The following is a 20,958-nucleotide window of genomic DNA, read 5'->3' as shown; positions in this document are numbered from 1 at the left end:
CCCTGATATTACGTACCTAATTAACTTTTCATTATTTCTGCTTCAGTAAGTATATAGCATATACTTATTACGACATTTTTATACCCTAAATAGATTATACTACTGTATCCAAAAAAGGTGACATTTGAATTTAAACTGCGCGCGTCGAAGGATTTTGAAAATATTTTTTTTTTTTAGGTTGGTAGTACTGTCAGTCGCATTTTTGGTAAATTTCAAAATTATTCATTAGTGTTCGAGTTACGTGTCGTTTTGTGAGCTGCTAAAAGTAAGTTTTTCGCTTTTTGCGATGTCGAAATTTGTTGAGCAAAGAATTTGCATTAAATTTTGTTTACGGAATCAATTTTCTGCTGCGGATACGTTGAGGATGGTGCAGAAAGCCTTTGGTGATGAGGCTATGTCTAAAAAAATGTTTACAAGTGGTATAGTGAGTTCCAAGCCGGCCGTGAACGTGTCGAAGACGAAGAGCGTCCAGGGCGATCATCAACCTCAACCGACGAAGCTCAAGTTCAACAAATCAAAGATTTGGTGTTGAAAAACCGTCGATTAACAATTAGTGACCTTGCTGATAAAGTTGGTACATCGAAAGGCTCAGCCAATACTATTTTGAAGGATGTTTGGGCCTCAAGCGCGTGAATTCTTGACTGGTACCGAAAACATTGAATTTTTTGGAAAAAGGCGTCGCATTGAAGTGTGTGAAACGATGCTTTCCGACTACCAGGGTGTCATGAAATGCATTATAACTGGCGATGAGACTTGGAACTATGCTTACGACCCCGAAACAACCGATCAATCGAGCGAATATCATGCCAAAAGAGAGCCGAGACCAAAAAAATCGCGCCAAAGTCGCTCAAAAATCAAGGTCATGTTGAAGGTCATGAATCGGGGACACCGTTTTCATACGATAGAGGAGATTCAAGCCGCAGCGAAGACGGAACTGAAGGCCATTCCGGAAAGTGACTACAACCAGTGTTTCGAAGATTGGAAAATCCGTTGGCATAAGTGCATTGCATCGGGAGGGGATTACTTTGAAGGGGATGAAATTGATTTGGAACAATAAATAAAGAATTTTCAAAACAAATACAATTTCACCTTATTTTTGGGTACAGTAGTATTATGTTTTTTTACAACGTTTCTAACATCCAGAAGGATTTGCAGTATCCAAGAGGAAGAGAAGTGTAAATATAAACGGTCGGAAGCTGGGTCCTTGTCCATTTGTTTGTATATACGCGGTCTACTTCCTCAGTTTTTGAGATATCGATCTGAAATTTTTCACACGTCAATTTCTTCTCAAGAAGCAGCTCATTTGTCGAAACCGCCGATATTGAACTACTATAGCATATAGCTGCCATACAAACTGAACGCTCAAAATCCAAATCTTGTATAGAAATTTTTTTTCTTTGACAAGCTATCTACACAAAATTTAACATGGATTATTGTCCAAGGAAACGTTACAATATACGAACATATTGGTCAGATCAGGGTACGATAGCATATAGCCGCCATACAAACTGAGCGATCAAAAAACAGATCTTTTTGTACTCTTTTGTGTCAAAAGAAAAGCACCTGTAAAGGGTATGAACGTTTTTCCTGTCTTGGTGAAATTCAGTATTTATTTGTGTTTATATGTGTAGTTGAGAGTCCAAAAAATGCATTTGTAAATGTAATATGCACTTAATTACAGGAAGCAAAAGCGAAATTCTAGCATTTTCATGAAAATTTAATGAAACATATGCTAAAAAAATGGCAATTGTAATATAATATTTAATAATTATTAATTGTAAAAGCATATGGTAACCAAATGGTTGCAAATAGCTTCGAAGCATCTCAGTTTTATTCATCTAGATTTAGAAATCGCAGTACACCGTGACGTATGAGTGTTGCAGATATATTGTATAGTATACATATAACGATGAGCCCAAGATTCTTTGAGGGTTATAGGTGAATTTGAGAATTCTAAAAAATCGAATTTTTTGTTTTATTAAATAGTACAATATGTTCTGTCAGTTGCAGATCGACAAACTCTGCCTACATATGTTTGCTATATATTCTATAGATTATTTGACAAAATAGGTAGCTTAGCACACTCTTAATTAAATGTGCGTGTTACATACATATACATACATACACTGAACTTATATATAGAAAAGTCCATTATGAGCAAAACTTGCTTGCTCAACATTTTAATTACAACGAGAGAACGCATTCAATTGAAATAATTTGAGGGAGAATATTTAAAATTCTCTTAGCACTATGTTATTATAACTCACACTTCACTCTTCGGTTCCTCATCGATTGCTATTTTTTCTAAAAATTTGTGTGGGAAGCTAATCAAAAATGCGCCAATGTGTAAACAATTAATTAGACGCGTGGCAATAGTAAAAACCCTCAACCTTTAAGCAAAATTTGAATATTGCAAAGCCAGTCTCTAAGAAACAGACGTTTTTGTGTTGAGTCTTTGGCGGTAAGATATCGAAGTGTGTAAATGGTGAGAAACGATGCTACCATTTTTAGTGTTGCATAATTAATGAGTCGACTTTTTATGATTACTAACGCAAAAGTTTTTCCAACATTTAAGCAAAAATCCACGAAGAGCACCCAAGTCGTGAAAAGTAAGCAAAAGTCAAAGAAAAAGTTATCATCGTAAGCTGTCAGAAAATATTGCTAACCACAGATGGGTGGATTATTTTTATAGTTTGTGATCATAAGTGGAAACTTTTGGCGAAACGCAATTTTCTCTCACGCACTTATTTGCGACGAACTTAAGAAGCCCTTTATACTTAGCAAAGTCCACAGCATCATACTAAATATAGTTGCGAGTTTAATATTAAATGTAAGTACATACATATATACATACATGTGCGTATATATGACTTGTGCATACTGCGTAATGCATCAATTACGCACTGAATTTACGATAGAACCGTTTCGGTGGAGCACAAAGCGTTGAATCTGTAATTCATTTCACAGTAATTCAAATTAATTCAAATTACTGTGAAATGAATTACAGATGCAAAGCCAAACGAGGCTTTGTTGCCAGAATCTAATATAGTTCGTAGTTACAAGCTCATAGCAACGTACACCGCGCCAACTCGCGTTACCGATATCCCAAAAATAACCCACTACAACGCAGGGTGCATCGATCCCTTGTTGGGCGGTCGAAAACTTTTGGCGTTCTACGTCACTGATTCGATTTGCGCGCAGGACATGTGTGGCTAACCAACCAGCAAACCGGTTCAAATTTACGCTTCTGTATGCGGATTAGGGTGGCTCCAAAAAACGAAAATTTTTTTTTCGCTGGTGCTCGGAAATATAAGTTCTTAGACACCTGTAAAAAAATCACTCCATATATGAGCTCTTAATTGTAACGGGTCCTCCGTCTAACAGCTTTCTATTTTTTACTTGTTATCAGGTACGAAAAATCGAAACTTGCCTTCAATTATTTGAAAAATATACATATCTATTTTTATAGAATTTTTAGGAAATTTAGGTCTCTTGCAATTTTTTCTTAAACCTAACTGTTTGAAAGATATTAACGTTTAATATTTGATTATTTTAAGTCAAAATTTTTTTATTATATATTTTATAACTTAATGAACAAAAAAATCATTAACAATCGAAAATCTCATAGTTTTGTAGTAAAAATATTGTGCTCTACAAATGGTTGTTGTTGTTGTAGCCGCGGAATACTGCCGAGTTGAATGTGCTTGGCCGGATAAAAATTCGAGTCCGTTCCGGATACGTAGACCCGGCTGTCGTGGGAACGGTTTGTAAATATACAAGTCTCCAAATGGTCTGGAATACCAATCCAAAAAAACATTCGTTTTTTGACCCACACTAATGTGGATGTGGGTAAGTAAAGAGCACACAACAACTCGGATGTTGAAAACGGATAAAAAAATTATTCAGCTGTTATTATTTTTCGAGCATTTGCATTTTGCTGAAAACCATCGCTTTTGGTAAATGATATCGCTAGCAGTACCATATGAACAGTTACGACCATTATGCGTACTTATGCATGTGTATACGTACTCACATTAGGGTAACCCATAAAATGTTGCAATCAAAGGAACAAATACATAATATATTCCAAATGAACAAAGGATTGCTGGGTGTAATAGGCGTTGGGTGAGGTTCCAAACGACCGACCCAATCATCTAACACCCGCTCGGTCATTTATCTAAGTGTTTACCCGTCATTTGCAATACCGCTGTCTCTACAGTTTACACATGCTTATCCGCTGAATTTTGGTTCGCGTACTTTTTTCCTGAGCTATTTGATTGACGTTTTATTGGTTTGATTTGAAAGAGTCATTGTCTAAATTTTGATGGCGCTTTTATGTCTCAACCGTTGCTCTTCACACAGCTGTTTAACCGAGCATGCTTTCAACCAAACAAGCGCGCCGCTACCTCTCGTGCATATCCACATACATACAAACTGTGTACACTCGACTAGCAGCCATCCATCTAACCGCGCGTGCATCCGCTCGTTCGTTCATCGACTTTATTAGCGGGTGTCTGCCCAGTAGGGAATTCACTGACGAACAGCGCAACTGTGTTTTGCGGTCGCTAAACGCGCACGTAGACAGCACGCTAACCGCGTTGGCAAAAAGCCTTTTATCATTCCGATTCAGTCCTTCTCCTTTTTCGAATTTGACTATTTTTAGCATAGTGGTTCGCCTTCGCTTTTTGTTGACTTATTTATTCAGCCTGCCTCTTCATCACCTTGAAGCTCTTGTCATCTACTCGAATTCACCGCTCACCATCAACAGTTTCCCACCTCCGCAGTGGCTTTCGCATTCGATCCTTGCACAGCGACGTTCAATATCCATTAGCTCTGTCCTCTTGCAAACTCTTTGTTTGTGTGTTTTTCTGAGCCCCATCGCTTTTGTGTGTGAGGAGAGATTGATTTAAGTTGTCGCCACGAGCATCCCAATTTGAATGCCAGTCGGGTCTATTGGGTATTTGCAATGTCTATTGTAATAAATTATTAAGTTTTAATTCGATCAAAAAAAGAAATGTGAAAATCAATGTATTGGCTGCTATATTGTTAAGTCCTATAATAAAGATTATTGAATTCTATCCTTTGATTCCGGTGGAAGGTTGCATGCTTTTAACAAATGGATTATTTGCACATTCTCATCAGCCATGGGAAAGTTGAAATGTGGCATTTCTAAGTGACCTCAATGACAAAGGCTGCTCTGTACATATATTTTTATCTCGCTACGAAAGGTTTCAATACGAGTAAGAATTTTTTATTGGTATATTATCAATATTTGTTATACCGTGACCAAGCTACCATAACCACTGTATAGCTGTGGCAAAAAAAAAAAACACCGGACTGTTAAATTATTCCTATTAAAAGTTCCTTAAATTGATTATGCATCTTCTTAGCGGCTAATAGTTTTTTTTTGCCTAAATAGAACAGTTTTGAATATATTTGCATCAGCATTAAATCCGTAAGCGAAATAGTTGACTTGTGACAAGTGTTTATATAAAAAATATGCCAAGATCGAAGCAAATGGGTGCTGTTGTTATGCGAAGAATTGTAGCACTATCGCGGACGAAATTGTCCATACGTCGAATTGCTGATAGAGCAGGATTCTGAAATTGATCTGTTGTCAATTTTTAAAGAAAGTTGCAAAAACGATTCAAACCTTCGGCAGACATCAGGAAGGATTTCTTGGATGAGTCTAGCGTCGAAATAAATTAATATTCTGTGCATAGGAGATTGATAAATGCGGACTTGTAGGAAGACATCCCGCAAAAAAATTGTTTTTGAATGCCAAAATGCGTCAAAAACGATACCAAATTCCCGAAATTCATGGAAACTGGACTTTCGTGCACTGAAAGAATGTCATCTTTACGGATAAAGCGAATTTTAACTTTTATAATCTAACGCATCAAATTGCACGACCGAGGCGACCAATTTACTGCGCCATTTCGTGAGATAACACGTTCACCGACCTGTTGGATCCACATATTGTCCAATTCCATATCATCCAATTCGGGCCAAAAATATTTGGTTATCATTGATTCCCATTCAAAGTGACACGCAAGTCTTCCTCATCACGGAAGAAGTACGGCCCAAAGAGGGCGCCAGCCCATAAACTACACCAAACCGTAATTTTTTCTTGATGCAAATGTGACTCATGGGGTACGTGTAGATTTCTGCCTGACCAGCCATTCAGCCAGAAATGAGCCTCATCGCTGAAGATAATTTTTCGATGAAAATCCGGACCATTTTCAAGTTGTTGCTTAACCCTATTCACGAACATACGACGAATCTGGTAGTCAAGCGGCTTCAGTTCTTGCGCCAGTTTGATTTTGTATGGGTGCAAGCCGAGATCTTTTCGCAAAATTCGCCACAACGTCGTCATAGATATTCTCATCGCTTGAGAACGACATGTGAGACTCTCATTTGGGTCTTCCTCAATTGATGAGCTAGCGGGAGCAATATTCTCGGCACTACGAGCACTTTTATGTCTCACTGGCACAGCATCATTTTGTGCTGAGTCTGTGGATTAGAATTTTTCCAATAGATGCTCAATTGTTGATCTGACTGGACAATTATGACAACCATAAATTGTACGTAGCGCTCTTAAAGTTGTGGCCACTGACTCCGAATTTCGGTAGTAAATTTTAATAATTTTGACTCATTGTTGGATCGAATATTTTTCCATATGGCGTCGGTTGCTATCCTTATTGGTCTTCTCTTGTAGCGTCCCTATTAAAAAACCCGTTACTTTCCACTGCTCCTCATATGTATAGTATTCCTTTGGTGCTTTTAAATAGCTTGTCGTGACATTTTTTAGTATAAACGGACTCAATAATTTAGATATTGGCTATGATTTGAAGCGACAAACTTCATTTAATCTTTAATTGAATTTTCCATCATGCTTGTGGCCTAATGCGATAATTAGCAATTGCAATGAAATTTATTACCGAAGAGAAGTTTGGTATGCATATAAACAATAAGAAGACAGTAATGAGAAATTGCTTACTCATGCCCACTTACACATACATACATACGTAGGTATGCATGACAATGCATTACAGCACAGCCTTAATTGCAGTTTTAATTACTTTACAGCTGCATACAAATTAAATACTTCTATGAGGCATGACAACTAACTTTCCCAAACTGCAACTACATACCCGAACACAATTCTATAAAGATGTGAATATTCTCATATATATACATATATACATATATATATATATATATATATATATATGAATGTGCGAATTTTTAGTGCGTACGATTTATCCATTCTATCTGCATTTAATCTCTGCTGGCCTTTATTGGCTTGGCAGTAAATGCGTGAGTGCTGAACCTGCGTAAAATGGAGAAAGTGCTATGTGAAGAAGGCTGAGTGAATATCCGTGTGTCTTGTGAAATACGCCTGTGTATGTGTCGGCAACTGACATACATACATGCATTCGCTTTCGGTAGTCTAGTGGGGGGCAGTTTGTGGGCTAGCATGTAGTCGCAAGCTCATATAGCTTACAGAGATAAGCCATGGCTATTAGTGCTACTGCTACATAAAGCCAAGGGCAAGCTCATGCATGCATGCGACGATTTATTTGCATGCACCCACACACAACTGTTGACTTTAAATCGAGTCAAGCTTCGAAAAAATGCATACTTACTTTGAACAAAATATGTATATAAAGTTTATGAAGCAAACATGTCACTCCATTTTATCATGCAAGCGACTTGTCAATCAAATAAAATAAGCCGCTGAAGCATCCGTCAGAATAAAAAACAAAATACAATATTTCATTTCTGCGCACGCATTAAAAGGAGATATCATCAAAAAGCTATAATGTTTTTTAAAATAATTATGTACATAATATGTTTATATATATATGCAATAAGCATGCAGATCTCGTATAACGTGTAGTACTACAGACGAAAACGTGCAATTATTATTCGATAATCTTTTACAACTTTCGACGTGGATTAGCTTGTCAAGATTATATCGATGAACTTAAAGGAATTTTTGACGGTGAAGCTCCATTAAGGACCAGTGTTAATTGATGATATAGTGAATTCTATCGAGATCGTAGATCACTCCAAGACGAATTTCGTGAAGGTCGTCTAAAATCAGTTATTGTTCCGGATACTGCAAGATCGTCATGCGTCCTATTGTGAGACTGAGACAACTATAGGCATTAGTGAGACTAGCATGCATTCAATATGAAGAAACATTTGATTGTAGAAAAACTTTTTTCACGTAGAATTCTACACAATTCGCTGATCGCAACGCAGGGTCGTGTTAATTGGTCCAGGGAAATGTTAAACATGTAAGGAAGAGCTAAGTTCGTATGCAACCCAACATTTTGTACTCTTGCAATTTGCAAGAATAAAAGCTAGGGAAATATCTTAAGGTGTAAAATGTCAACGAGAGGATTGGAATACAAGAAAATTTATATATATATATACTATGTACAACTTATATACTGTCCTACATATTCAGCATAAGGTTTGTTAGAAAAACGAAAATCATTATATGTAGTGTATGAGAGTTGGTGAAGTATCAACCCGATTTCATCTATTAACTTTTATCACCCCACATACTAAAAAATGTTCCTGGGTTTCGTTAAGGTATCTCACATACGATCACCAATTATATAGAGTAAAGTCAGCCGCATGTTCGAAGATCCTGATATTAGTTATATGAGGGCTAGGTCAAGGTTTCGCTCAAATTTTTCTACTTTAAACACAAAGATATACTTTTATGAGTAAAACACGCTCCTTAATTCTCATTAACTTACATATTGGCTGATTTATGCGGTATAAAGTCACTCGGAAGTTCAAAAATCTTTATATTAAGTATATGAGGGCTGATGGAAGTATTGACCAAACGAGGTTTGACACTTAAGTAATGAGACTGATTTTATCGCCGCGCTTGTTGTAAACCTGTGGCCTTAAAGTTTTCTTTTTCCGCCATCCCTCCCCTCTCTATTGATACATCAAGTTGAGTAAACGTGTGTTTGTAGTGCCGTCACGAAAATGAAAAAACAAAATCAAGAGCAACGCGTCGCGATAAAATTTTGCGCCAGATTGGGCAAAACAGCTTCGGAAACGTATGCTAAAATTGTAAGAGTGTATTGTGATAGTGCTCACAGTCGTGCCCCAGCTCACAATGAGCAAGTCGAAGGTGAAAACGATGATTATTGCCTTTTTTGATAGCCGTGGAATCGTCCACAAAGAATTCGTTCCACCGCGGAAAACTGTGAATCAAGTCTACTATTGCCAAGTACTCGAAAGATTGCGAAAACGAGTCAAAGGGTGCGACAAGACATCGCTCGTAACTGGATCCTTCATCACCACAACGCGCCGTGCCACACCGCCCTCGGAGTGTCCCAGTATTTGGCTTCTAAAGGGATCGTCGTGTTGCAACAGCCGCCTTATTCGCTCGACATGTAACCCTATGACTGTTTTTGTTTTCTAAAACAAAATTGGTTGTCAAAGGAACCCATTTTGAGTCGATTACGGACATTCAGGCGGCCGTGACGAGGGTACTCGCGGGCATCCCAGTCGAAGCGTTCCAGAAATATTACGAAGCATGGAAAACGCGCTGGAATCGCTGTATAGCTGCCCAAGGGGACTACTTTGAAGGGAATGGCAGAGTTGTAGAATAATTTTCAAATATACGGTTTTTATGGAATCAGTCTCATTACTTAATTGTCATACCTCGTACATAGAGTTAATGTTGCCAGGAAAGGGTTCTCCGTGAATTTCAATTCTGTATCCGATACATTGACCGATATTTTCGATCAAAAAACAACTATAGATACTGGAGTCCACCTTTCCGGTATTTGGGGGCTTGAACTGTTTTTGGTTGTACTTGAGAAATTTTTAGTCTTAAGGTGGCATACACTAAAAACATTAATCGTGCAAATTTTTTTCCCATAATATTGATTATTTCTTGATTTGAACACTGGAAAGTGAAATTATCTAATGTAATTTAAAATTGTGTTAAACGGGAAGTAGGCGTGGTTGTAGTTTTGGCCGATTTCGCACTGTATGTATCTTGTTAATAAGAGAATAATGACACGTACTATATTTAGTCGAAATCGGTTAATCGGGTTCCGAGATACGTGATTTCACCAAAAAATGGGCGATGCCACGCCCATCGTCCAATTTTAACATCAAACATATTATAGGGCGACGCAACGCCCGGATTTCAACTTTTCTCGTCATCCTAATCATTTGTAAATATAAAACCCTATATCTATCTCGATTAGTTTTATGTGATACACACAACCTTTAGGTGAACAAAACTATTATATTCTGTAGCAAATTGTTGCAATAGCGTTAAAATGGCGCTAGCACAATAATTTGTTGCCAATATTAAAAAAATTTTTAATTTGCATTTGCGAGTTATATGCCTTCGTGTGATGAGAACGTGATTTGATAACTAATTAATATAGACCAGCATCACTCAGCAAGCAAAAAGGCTTTAAATTTATGTGAAAAATTTAATCAAGTTTTAGTTTTTTTCCATAAGTATAAAGGTAAACCGCTTTTATCCCTTAAAAATTCGACCACCTCTCTGCCCTCAACCAGATGGCCTCGAATTATTTTTTTTATGATTTTTCTCGCTTTTGTAATATCTCCCATAAAAGGGAGAAAAATAACAAAAAATCAGAGGTATTATGATTTTCTCAATTTTTAAAGTGCTAATAAAAGAACTCATATTTTTGCGCAATACTTTAAATCACTTAAAATTTTTTCTCTCCATCCACATTAGCCTATAAAATTGAATATATTATTAATGTCCCATCGAGTTAGTCTTGATTGATTTAATTGGCAAGATAATGGCTTAGTATACATATGTATATACAACCGTAAATATAGGCCCATATTATGACACGTGCATGCCGTGCAAGAAATATGCCAATGGCAGAATTTGCAAAAATAAAAATGTTTCGAAAAGTTAATAAAATATTATTCAAAACTATCCCTTTGATATGCTCAAAAGTTGCAATAAATTAATTCATTTATTATAAATATAAAAAAAAAAATTATGAAAATAAGCACTTTTTCGGCCGTCAAAACCCACGTAACGCCTTCAATTCCATGCTGGCAGTGAAGAGATTTCACGCACTAGTGTAAGATTTCTTGTCACTACAGTCGCAGAGGGCGTTGCTAGTGCTATACTCATAGCATATTTTTAGACAGCCACCATTTTCCACGAATTTTGCAAAATTGTTCTAGTTCTAGTTTCTGAACTATATAATTCGATTAGCAATTTCGTGTTTCCCTGCAGGGCTTTTAAACAAATCACACATACACACAAACACACATAGGCATGTGTCTATACGAGTATAAAGTTGAAGCACTTTTGGATGCTCGCTGTCGTTAAGGCACGTACACATCCTGGCATATTGGCGCATATGGATGAGATAAATTGCCGTTATAAAAGCGAGTGGCTGAATGGACATACTAAGCACATGTATACGGATACATATGCATTTGTGTTAGTGCGTAGCTGTTGCGAGTGTGAGCGCTTGTTTTCGACAACCATAATCGTTTGTTAAATATTTCAGGTATTTAATGTCGTGTCGCGGTCGAGCACTGTGTTACAACCATGGCGTATAAATAGAAAACAAACAATACAGGTAAGGTGGCGCTAGCTACGGACGGATACTCTAATACTTCGACTTTAAGCAGGGGTTTAAATATTGGGTAGTCGAAAAAGTCTTTTGGTATGACAACATGTGATTGGTAGTACTGGAGATATGTGACTGCAATGATATTTACTGACAAATTACGAAAAGACTTTTTCGACTATAACAATTTCAAGAATGTTCAGCAAAACTTTCTAGTCGAAAATCCTCGAAATTATGAGTATTTTTATTTCTGCTCTATGGACCTTTTACATCAGACTTTTAGTGACCAAAACCATAAATTTGCCGATTCAACAGAAAAAGTCACGTTTTTCCTTTCAAAGTGCTCCGGGAAATATAAGAAGAATTAATATTTCGAAAAATCATCCCTGCTTTAAATGTGGAAAACTATAATCTAATAAATGAACCTTGATTGTGGTTGATTCAGCACCACATTTTGAGCTAGCATTGCCGTACTTTTTAATATTTTCCCGCGAAAATTTTATAAAATAAATTTCAAGGTACCGTTGGCTTTAATAAAGATATTTGTACTGTGTCATCACAAAAGCATGCTTGTTTTTGCACGAATTAACCATAATAATACCACATTGCATTGCGGTAATAAAAATTTGTCTATAATAAATATTAAAATATTAATATATATATTTTTTTAATCATTAAATATAAATGCAAGTGTATGCGCACGTCCGGTGTTGAAATTGGTTGCATGACCTTCAAACCAAAATCGGAACATAAATATTAATAACGACAACAGTAAAGCTTTTGTAACTGACCAAAAGAAAAAACCAACACAGTGAGGCAGTACTTCCGTTACTAATGGCGGAAACTCAGCTGCAATATAACTGAGAAGTGGTTAAAATAATGGAGATAAATTAGGTGTAGGTGGCGTGAGCAGCCAACAGGTAATTATGCCGTGTATAAAATAACAAATTGCCCCAACCACTGCAACGCAAAAAGAGAGCCTTTGGAGAAACTTTGGCAACACACACGCATATATTGTATGTATGTATACGTGCGCATGTATAGAGCACTTGTATATAAAGAATAGGTGAGTGTTTTTGCTATGGGTAGATAAGTTTTTGACAGGGCAACAATGAAAATGAAATATCTTGAAAATTCAATAAGTTAAAAATATAGAAATTAAAAATAAAATATATTAAAAAAAGTGTGGAAAATTATTGATCACATTAATATTTCAAAATTCGTTTACGTTTTATATGGTAGGGACAATATCAAACTGAATAAACGGTAGTTGCAGTTATTGCTGTTGTTTTATTTCCTGTCATTAAACAAACAGTCGTCGCACTCCCGACTAGGCTTCTACTTTGAAGTCGTAGATCAAATTGAAAGGTTAAATTTTAATTTTTACCTCGCGTGTTTTTCGAATCGGTACATTTTTTCCTGTAAGTTGGTACTACTGTTAGTGACATCTTAGTATGTCAAAACATTCACGTCAAAATATTCATTAGCATTTGAAATACGCAACCACCGCAATCACCTGATTTACCTTCGTGTAACTTCTGGCTATTCAGCAAATTTACATGACCACTCCGAGAACACCGTTTTGACTCAATTGAGGATATAAAAGTCGAATTTAAGAAGGCTCTGATGGCCAACACGACGGAGGATTTTTCCAATTGCTATGATGAATGGAAAATTCGTTGACATAAGTGCGTTGCAGCGGGAGGGGACTACTTTGAAGGAGATGAAATGGACACACTTTTTTTCAATTTTTCACAGTAATGTCAAACTGGAAATCCAACGCAGAATAACTCTTGCCAAGAGGTGCTACTTCGGACTGAGTACGAGGTATGACAATAAAGTAATGAGACTGATTCCATAAAAACCGTATATTTGAAAATTATTCTACAACTCTGCCATCCCCTTCAAAGTAGTCCCCTTGGGCAGCTATACAGCGATTCCAGCGCGTTTTCCATGCTTCGTAACATTTCTGGAACGCTTCGACTGGGATGTCCGCGAGTACCCTCGTCACGGCCGCCTGGATGTCCGTAATCGACTCAAAATGGGTTCCTTTGACAACCAGTTTTATTTTAGAAAACAAAAACAGTCACAGTGTTACATGTCGGGCGAATAAGGCGGCTGTTGCAACACGGCGATCCCTTTAGAGGCCAAATACTGGGACACGCTGAGGGCGGTGTGGCACGGCGCGTTGTCGTGATGAAGGATCCAGTTACGAGCGATGTCTGGGCGCACCCTGTTGACTCGTTTTCGCAATCTTTCGAGTACTTGGCAATAGTAGACTTGATTCACAGTTTTCCCCGGTGGAACGAATTCTTTGTGGACGATTCCACGGCTATCAAAAAAGGCAATAATCATCGTTTTCACCTTCGACTTGCTCATGCGAGCTTTTTTCGGGCGGGGGACGCGCGGAGACAACCATTGTGAGCTTTGGCGTTTGGTTTCTGGGCTAAGAGCACTATCACCATACACTCTTACAATTTTAGCGTACGTTTCCGAAGCTGTTTCGCCCAATCTGGCGCAAAATTTTATCGCGACGCGTTGCTCTTGATTTCGTTTTTCCATTTTCGTGACGAGCGCTACAAACACACGTCTACTCAACTTGACGCAGCAGGCGAACTAAACAAGCTAGAGCGATGGTACATATATCAATGGAGAGGGGAGAGATGCCGGAAAACGAGTTTTCGAGAAAAAGATTCTGCAGAAGCTTTATGGTCTTTTGCGCATTGGCAACGGTGAAGATCGTATACGATGAGCTATATGAGAAAGGATTGGCGCATTTTGGGAAAGGATTTGGGCTTGCTTCCGCAAAAATTGTTCTCACTCAACAACTGTAGCCAATGGATGGCCGTAAACGTCGGGAATTTGCTGATTTTGCCTTGGGACAACTGGAAAACGATAACGATTTTTGCAAAAAATTTATCTTCTCCGATGAGACTCACTTTCATCTGATGTTTGGTGTGGATTTTGTTGTGGTGGAATCACCTGTCCGTACTTCTTTCGAAATGCACCGTTACTGTTAATGAAGATCAGTGCTAACCAAACTTTGATGGCCGCAGTTGGAAGAAGTTGATCTTGACAACATCTGGTTCCAACAAAACGGGGCTTCGTGCGCAACAACCGAATTATTGCGAGAAAAATTTGGAGATTCGATGACTTCAAGAAATTGTGACATTGAATGGCCTCCAAGCAGTTTTAATTTAATACCATTAGACTACTCCCTGTGTGTTTATTTGAAGTCATTGGTCTTTAGCAATTAACCAGACTCTCTTCAAGCTTTAGAAGTCAATCTTGAACGTGCTATTGTGACATACGAATGGATTTATAAGAAGGGTGCTCGTTCCTCCAAAATAAGTCGTAAAGACCATTTGAGTGATGTTATGTTCAGAACTTAATTGTATCGATTGTACTTTACATTAAATAAAAAAAAAATTGATTTTCCTTAGCGATTAGTATATTTTTTGAAGAGAAAACATATCACTTTGATATGAAAACAGTAAGTGCGAATGAAATTTAAAACAATTTTCAAAGCTAAAACTATATCTACGTACATTCATTCGCACATTAAGCAATTCGAGCAGCACCGCACGTACGGCACGCGCCTGGTAAGCCATTTTTGAACACTAAAAATATGGTTTCATAAAGAATCAAATAATGGGTGTGCAAGTAGACATTTGAAAATTGTTGTTTTGTGGCCAACGTGCGATAGATGGTTGAAAACCCAGTCATAGTAAAATATAAAACAATGAATATGTATGTTTTTAAGACAAATCTCCGAATAAATTCCTAAAATGCTAAGGTTTTGCAAACTAATTTAACAGTCATGCGATGATCAGGCATTTTAGTGTAATTCCGACACCTGAGTGAGGTGTTCGGCCGAACAACTGCTAATATATACATATGTAAACATATTATAAAATTTATGACAACAATAAATTATTATTCTCGATGAGGTCACGCATTCATGCTACAATGCTTTTAAACGTATTATTTTCTTTTCGTACGCACACACACACACAAAACGACAAACGCTTTCGCACACACTTTTCCTCTTCGTTTGAAGCAATTTAAGGTCTTGTTTGTTTAGCTAATGCAGCCGTCTTCCCATCACCAGCATTTACAATCTCGGAAATAATTGAATAGCTTATCCAGAGCAAACGAACAATTGAAGTAAACAGTAGACGAATATAGAAACCGAAGACAATTTCGTTTCAGTGTGTCTTGGCAATGGCGGACGTGCAAATAAAAATATTTCGAACAAAGCAGTGCACACATCAATCAACAAAAACGCGTGAATGTGCAAGTCAAAGAAGACGTGGCAATATTGTTTCCCCCAACTGAAACAGAAATAAACACAAAAAGCACGCAGCTCCGCTAAATGGTCAGGCACCACTTGCCGAGGAGAAGACTTTAACAAAAATCACAGCCTTAATTCAGTTAAACAAGCAATGCCATACACACATACCAATTCACGCGCCATACACTACTCTAACACAATCTAACCCTTACTTGTAATGTTGCGGTCGTTGACGCCGTCAGCCTTGCTGCCTATGCCTCTGCCTCGACTCACTTCACGCTTACAGTTAACTCCACACCACTCGTGATTTGTCTTAATTTCGTGTGGCGCCAAAGGCTGACAAATGTCTTGTGGCGTCTTTAGTGGATGGACATGGTAAGCAAACAAATCGCGCGTTCTCACGCTTCGCACGGCACGCGGTACGACATTGCGTATGAGTGATGTGCCAAAATTCGTTGCATTTTTTTTGACTGATATTATTATTTATTTCACTTCCGTGCCTCTGTACAAAAATCACATGCGTGCGAATATCGCAACTGAGTATCGCCTCAGGTATGGTTATCTTTTATTTGGCGCAATTTGTTTGGCTGATGTTCGGCTTTGTAAAACACCTACACGTACTTTGTTCAATCACACAGAAGCGTAGAGACTTTGTCGTTCTAGTCAGGGCGCGTAAAACTTCAAGCACTTCCAGTATATTCAATTGTCTGTCTTCGACTGATTTGCTATTCACTCGACACAGCAGCACAAGGATGCTGCGTAGCAAACGAACTCACGACCGAAGCGGCAACTGATGGCGCCAAAATGCCATCAGCTGGGCTTTATGAATGAAAGCTCTGCTCGAGTATACGAATAATTTGCTTTGACTGTATTAAACGTGTGCTTTTACTACTTAAAGCTAATGATGGTCAGAAGAGAATTGCTGGCACAAAATTGTTTGTATCCCATACAAGGGAAGCTGGGGTTAGCGACACCTGAATGCTTTGTACATATGTATGTATACATAAGTATGTATTTGTTCTGGTCACAATATTTAACTGGTCATTGAAATTTGATAGCTGGCCTAGGATTACTGCAACATGTAAGAATATCTGGTTAGGGAAACTTGCACAAACTGCTATGGTCATTAACTGAAACATTATTATTTGAACTGAAATATATTTACCTCCTAATGCGGCAATTTTTGAGGAAGTTGGATGGATAACTTCGCTAAATAACACAATTAGAAGTAGTGGCTGTTATACTACATTAATTTAGATAATATTTTATGCATAAATAAAATTTCTCACGGTAAATACTGTCAAAAGCCGAATTAATAACAAACATTATCCGGTACTCAGTTTATTCTATAATAGTTAAAAGTTATATTTATTAGCGCCATCTATCTGTCAATTACATTACCCATCAGAAAAAGTTCACCGAATTGATGCTGTTCATTTGTCGGGACTGCCGATATCGGACCGCTATAGCATATATGTAGCTGCCTTACAAACTGAAGTATCAAAATCAATTCTTGTAAGGAAAACTGCTTATTTTACATGCTATATATCTTTGAAATTTGACATGGATTATTGTCCCAGACGAGTACAATGTTCGATTAAATTGCCCAGATCGGATGACTACAGCATTATCTGTCATACAAACTAACCGATCAAATTCCATACAGTCGAATTTCGCAATTTTCCTGATTTCATTTATAAAATTCTTCCCGATCGTTAACAATCATTTATAACACATTTCAAAATACAATTCCGCTAACTAAACACGTACATTTTAAAAAAGTATTTTATTTAAACTAATATTTTCTTTATAAGCACTTTAAAAGATCAACAAATTACATATTTCATATCTTTACATTTTACACAATTTTCAACATTTTTTAACGATTTAAAATAATTTGGATTTTAATAAATTCGCAGTTGTACACTATACACATTGACACGTTACTTGATTGGCCGTAATTATTCAATAACTAGCTACCAAAGGTTATGCGTTCAAGAACTTGGCATGATGATCAAAATGTTCAGCAATGAAAGTAGAAATGAAGAAGTAGCTATGGTCATAACCTTCACGTTTTTTATAGATCAATTGCAAATGATCGTTTTCAGCGGCGGCATTCAACAGATTTTCAGGTAACAGCTGTTTCTCTTTTAAGAAATTGTCATCTGAGCCTTGATCGATTAATATTTCCAAAGGTGTACCAGCATATTTGGTAGCTAATACAGTAGCATCCCAATCTTTCCACGAGTCTTCGTTTGCACCTAAATAACCTGTGAACGCTTTTTTACCCCATGGACATTCAATTGGATTTGATATGGGTGCAAATGCAGACACTGACTGGTAAACACCAGGATTCTTCAAAGCACATATTAAAGCACCATGACCACCCATGCTGTGTCCGAATATACCACGTTTGTTAGGTAGCACCGGAAAACTGGCATTTACCAATTCGACTAGTTCGCTTGTAACGTAAGTGTACATTTTGTAGTTCTTAGACCATGGCGTTTCCGTAGAGTCAACATAGAAACCGGCACCACTACCAAAATCCCAACTATCATCCTCTCCGGGCAGGTTTAAGCCACGGGGTGAGGTGTCTGGATTAACAACCACAATACCGTGCTTTGCTGCGTATTGTTGAAAGCCAGACTTTTGAATGAAATTTTCGTGAGTGCAGGTTAGTCCGCTGAGGAAATATAATACAGGGCATTCCATATGTTCGTCCACAGCAAGCGGAGGCATGTAAACACCAAATTTCATTTCGCATCCCAGAACTTCAGATGGATGCGAATAAATCCGCTGCTCTCCACCAAAGCATTTGACTGTCGACAATAATTTCGGCGCCATACTGGGTCCTAAACAAATTAGAAATTTTAAATATCGAAAAGTATTCAAATGACATTTCTTATCAGATTATGAACCGACCTTCTTGTGTTCTGTAAAATCTATTATAGATATTGTTGGTGGTGAATCGCATTTGATTGCCGGTTAAATGAACCAAAATGAATATTGCAAATGAATTATGGAAAATGTAGTGTTGCCTAAATTTCGTTTAAAAAATCTGTTAAAAGTTTTATAATAATTTATTTGACTATTGACTTGATTTACTAGTTTTGGTTAAACAATGTAACGTTGCAAAAACTTAAATAAAAGTTTTTCGCCATTTTAACAAGAACAATTTGTTATAAATCTAACTGTACTTTACAACATTGTTGAATGCAACTCTGCGGTTTACGTGCTGCGCGATAGTCATAAAGTGTGGCATCATTTATTAGCGGGTAAACAGCTGATTTTCGCGCTAACTAAAACGTTTTGTAAATAACAACTGGAGCCATTGAGTTAAATATAAATAAAACGCTTTGTTCAACTTAATTTTATTGCGTTTATCGTTATTTGAATAATTTATAATATCTTCACTATGTCCGAGGATGCTAGCACGTCTTCGTTTGGATTTAAGAAACGAAATATTAGGAAACAAGCAACCATACGTCGTAAACAAAGTAGTTCGGAATCAGGTAATAAGTTATAAATTGTACTTTTATAAATTTGTACTGAAATTTCTTATTGCATAAATTGCAGAAAAGAATAGCGATGGCGAAACTACCTCAGCTGTTGTGCGTAGTGATAATTCACGTAAACGGTCAAATCCCAATTTTCAAAGTACCAAACAATTGATCCACAAGAGGGAACGCAAAACTGAGGCTTCATCGGAAAGTGGGAATGAAGAAGAAGATAACAAAATAAGTGTATCCTATAAGTCCAAACGAAGTGCCTTGCCAAGTGGTCCACAAGATCAGGGGGCTACTTCTATAAATGAAACAGACACAGCACAGGATCGTGATGCACAAGCTTTACATGAGAAAATGTTGAAAATTAATAAAGAACTTGAAGGCAAAGCAGATGATAAAGTCTATCGCGGTCTTAATAACTATGCGCAATATTATAAAAAAGAAGGTACAGCTCAAGGAAATGCGAGTTCAGGGATGGTTAGGAAAGGACCGATTCGTGCACCAGCGCATTTGCGTGCCACTGTGCGGTGGGACTATCAGCCGGATATATGTAAAGATTATAAGGAGACCGGTTATTGCGGTTTCGGCGACAGTTGTAAATTTTTGCATGATCGAAGTGATTATAAAGCTGGTTGGCAATTGGAACTCGATCATGCTGCACAGCAACGTGGTGAAGCGGAATCCGATGAGGACGATGCGAAATATGAAATACATTCAGATGAAGAAACGTTGCCGTTTAAATGTTTCATATGTCGAAATAGCTTCGTAAATCCAGTGGTGACGAAGTAAGTATAATTCACGCACATATCCATGTGGGCAAAAATTACTACAAAAAAATTTTATTTTTAGGTGCAAGCATTATTTTTGCGAAAAATGTGCTTTGGAAAATTATAAAAAGTCTCAACGGTGCATAATTTGTTCACAACAGACAAATGGTATTTTTAATCCTGCGAAGGAGCTAATAGCGCGTTTTAAGAATGAACCCGAAACTGGGAAATGTGTTTCATCTGACAGTGATTAGCCTTATGAAACACCGTAGTTAACATATATAATAAGTTGTTAGTGTATAAAGTTGTCATTAGAAATAACAAGCTTTGATTTTGTATGCTCTGTGGCAAAATAAGCAGTAATGATTTTTTTAAGTTTTAAATAAACTTCATAACCCAAAAAAATAATAATAATTTCACAAGTTTAAACTTTTGAATGCGCAGAACGTTGCCTATGGGAGAAAATGGAAAATTCTATACATATATAGAAAATATCCCAGCTGCGAGCTACAAATGATTACTAAGGTATCGACTGAACCCTTGTCTGCGTATATGTAAGTATCTATGTATGTGTTTCTCTTTTGCTTTAAAACTATTTAAAATACAACTTTAAATAATCGTGAACTATATGAACGTATAAAAATATAATTTTTATGACTATTTATTTCAGCGTATGTATATAACCTCATTTACTCGCACTGAATATGCAACCTATTATTGGATTGAAAAGCGAAAACCTTAATTATTTTCAAATACTCCCAAAATTGAAT

General features: G+C 37.1%; 3 protein-coding genes across 3 annotated transcripts in view; 1 reads left to right on the top strand and 2 right to left on the bottom strand.

The window, feature by feature from the left end:
* LOC105230954 (uncharacterized) overlaps positions 1-16,826 on the bottom strand; it is a 40,435-nt gene extending 23,609 nt beyond the window's left edge. Inside the window, exon 1 of the mRNA XM_011212008.3 lies at positions 16,128-16,826. The gene's annotated coding sequence lies outside the window, so the exon portion shown is untranslated. The remainder of the gene's footprint in view (positions 1-16,127) is intronic.
* An 856-nt stretch (positions 16,827-17,682) lies between these two features.
* On the bottom strand, positions 17,683-19,061 carry LOC105230953 (S-formylglutathione hydrolase). The gene is made up of 2 exons (XM_011212007.4): positions 18,838-19,061; positions 17,683-18,767 (listed from the first exon to the last, which is right to left on the bottom strand). The coding sequence occupies exons 1-2, from the start codon at positions 18,887-18,889 to the stop codon at positions 17,902-17,904; spliced, it is 918 nt and encodes a 305-aa protein (XP_011210309.2). The 5' UTR covers positions 18,890-19,061; the 3' UTR covers positions 17,683-17,901.
* Positions 19,062-19,190: 129 nt separating this feature from the next.
* Positions 19,191-20,602, top strand: LOC105230952 (E3 ubiquitin-protein ligase RNF113A). The gene is made up of 3 exons (XM_011212006.4): positions 19,191-19,427; positions 19,492-20,206; positions 20,271-20,602. The coding sequence occupies exons 1-3, from the start codon at positions 19,331-19,333 to the stop codon at positions 20,440-20,442; spliced, it is 984 nt and encodes a 327-aa protein (XP_011210308.2). The 5' UTR covers positions 19,191-19,330; the 3' UTR covers positions 20,443-20,602.
* The last annotated feature ends 356 nt before the right edge of the window (positions 20,603-20,958 follow it).

This window comes from Bactrocera dorsalis, chromosome 2, assembly GCF_023373825.1.
Source record: "Bactrocera dorsalis isolate Fly_Bdor chromosome 2, ASM2337382v1, whole genome shotgun sequence".
NCBI lineage: Eukaryota > Metazoa > Arthropoda > Insecta > Diptera > Tephritidae > Bactrocera > Bactrocera dorsalis.
Note: the sequence above shows the minus strand (reverse complement) of the source record. Positions and strands in the feature narration are given on the sequence as shown.

What these genes read in the sequence shown, in the direction of transcription:
- LOC105230953 (XM_011212007.4), bottom strand. Translation starts at nt 18,889, where the DNA reads ATGCGATTCACCACCAACAATATCTATAATAGATTTTACAGAACACAA. An exon ending in ATTTTACAGAACACAAGAAG is followed by an intron (nt 18,768 to 18,837) that starts GTCGGTTCATAA and finishes TAATTTGTTTAG; the next exon opens with GACCCAGTATGGCGCCGAAA.
- LOC105230952 (XM_011212006.4), top strand. Translation starts at nt 19,331, where the DNA reads ATGTCCGAGGATGCTAGCACGTCTTCGTTTGGATTTAAGAAACGAAAT. An exon ending in ACAAAGTAGTTCGGAATCAG is followed by an intron (nt 19,428 to 19,491) that starts GTAATAAGTTAT and finishes CATAAATTGCAG; the next exon opens with AAAAGAATAGCGATGGCGAA. An exon ending in GTAAATCCAGTGGTGACGAA is followed by an intron (nt 20,207 to 20,270) that starts GTAAGTATAATT and finishes TTTTATTTTTAG; the next exon opens with GTGCAAGCATTATTTTTGCG.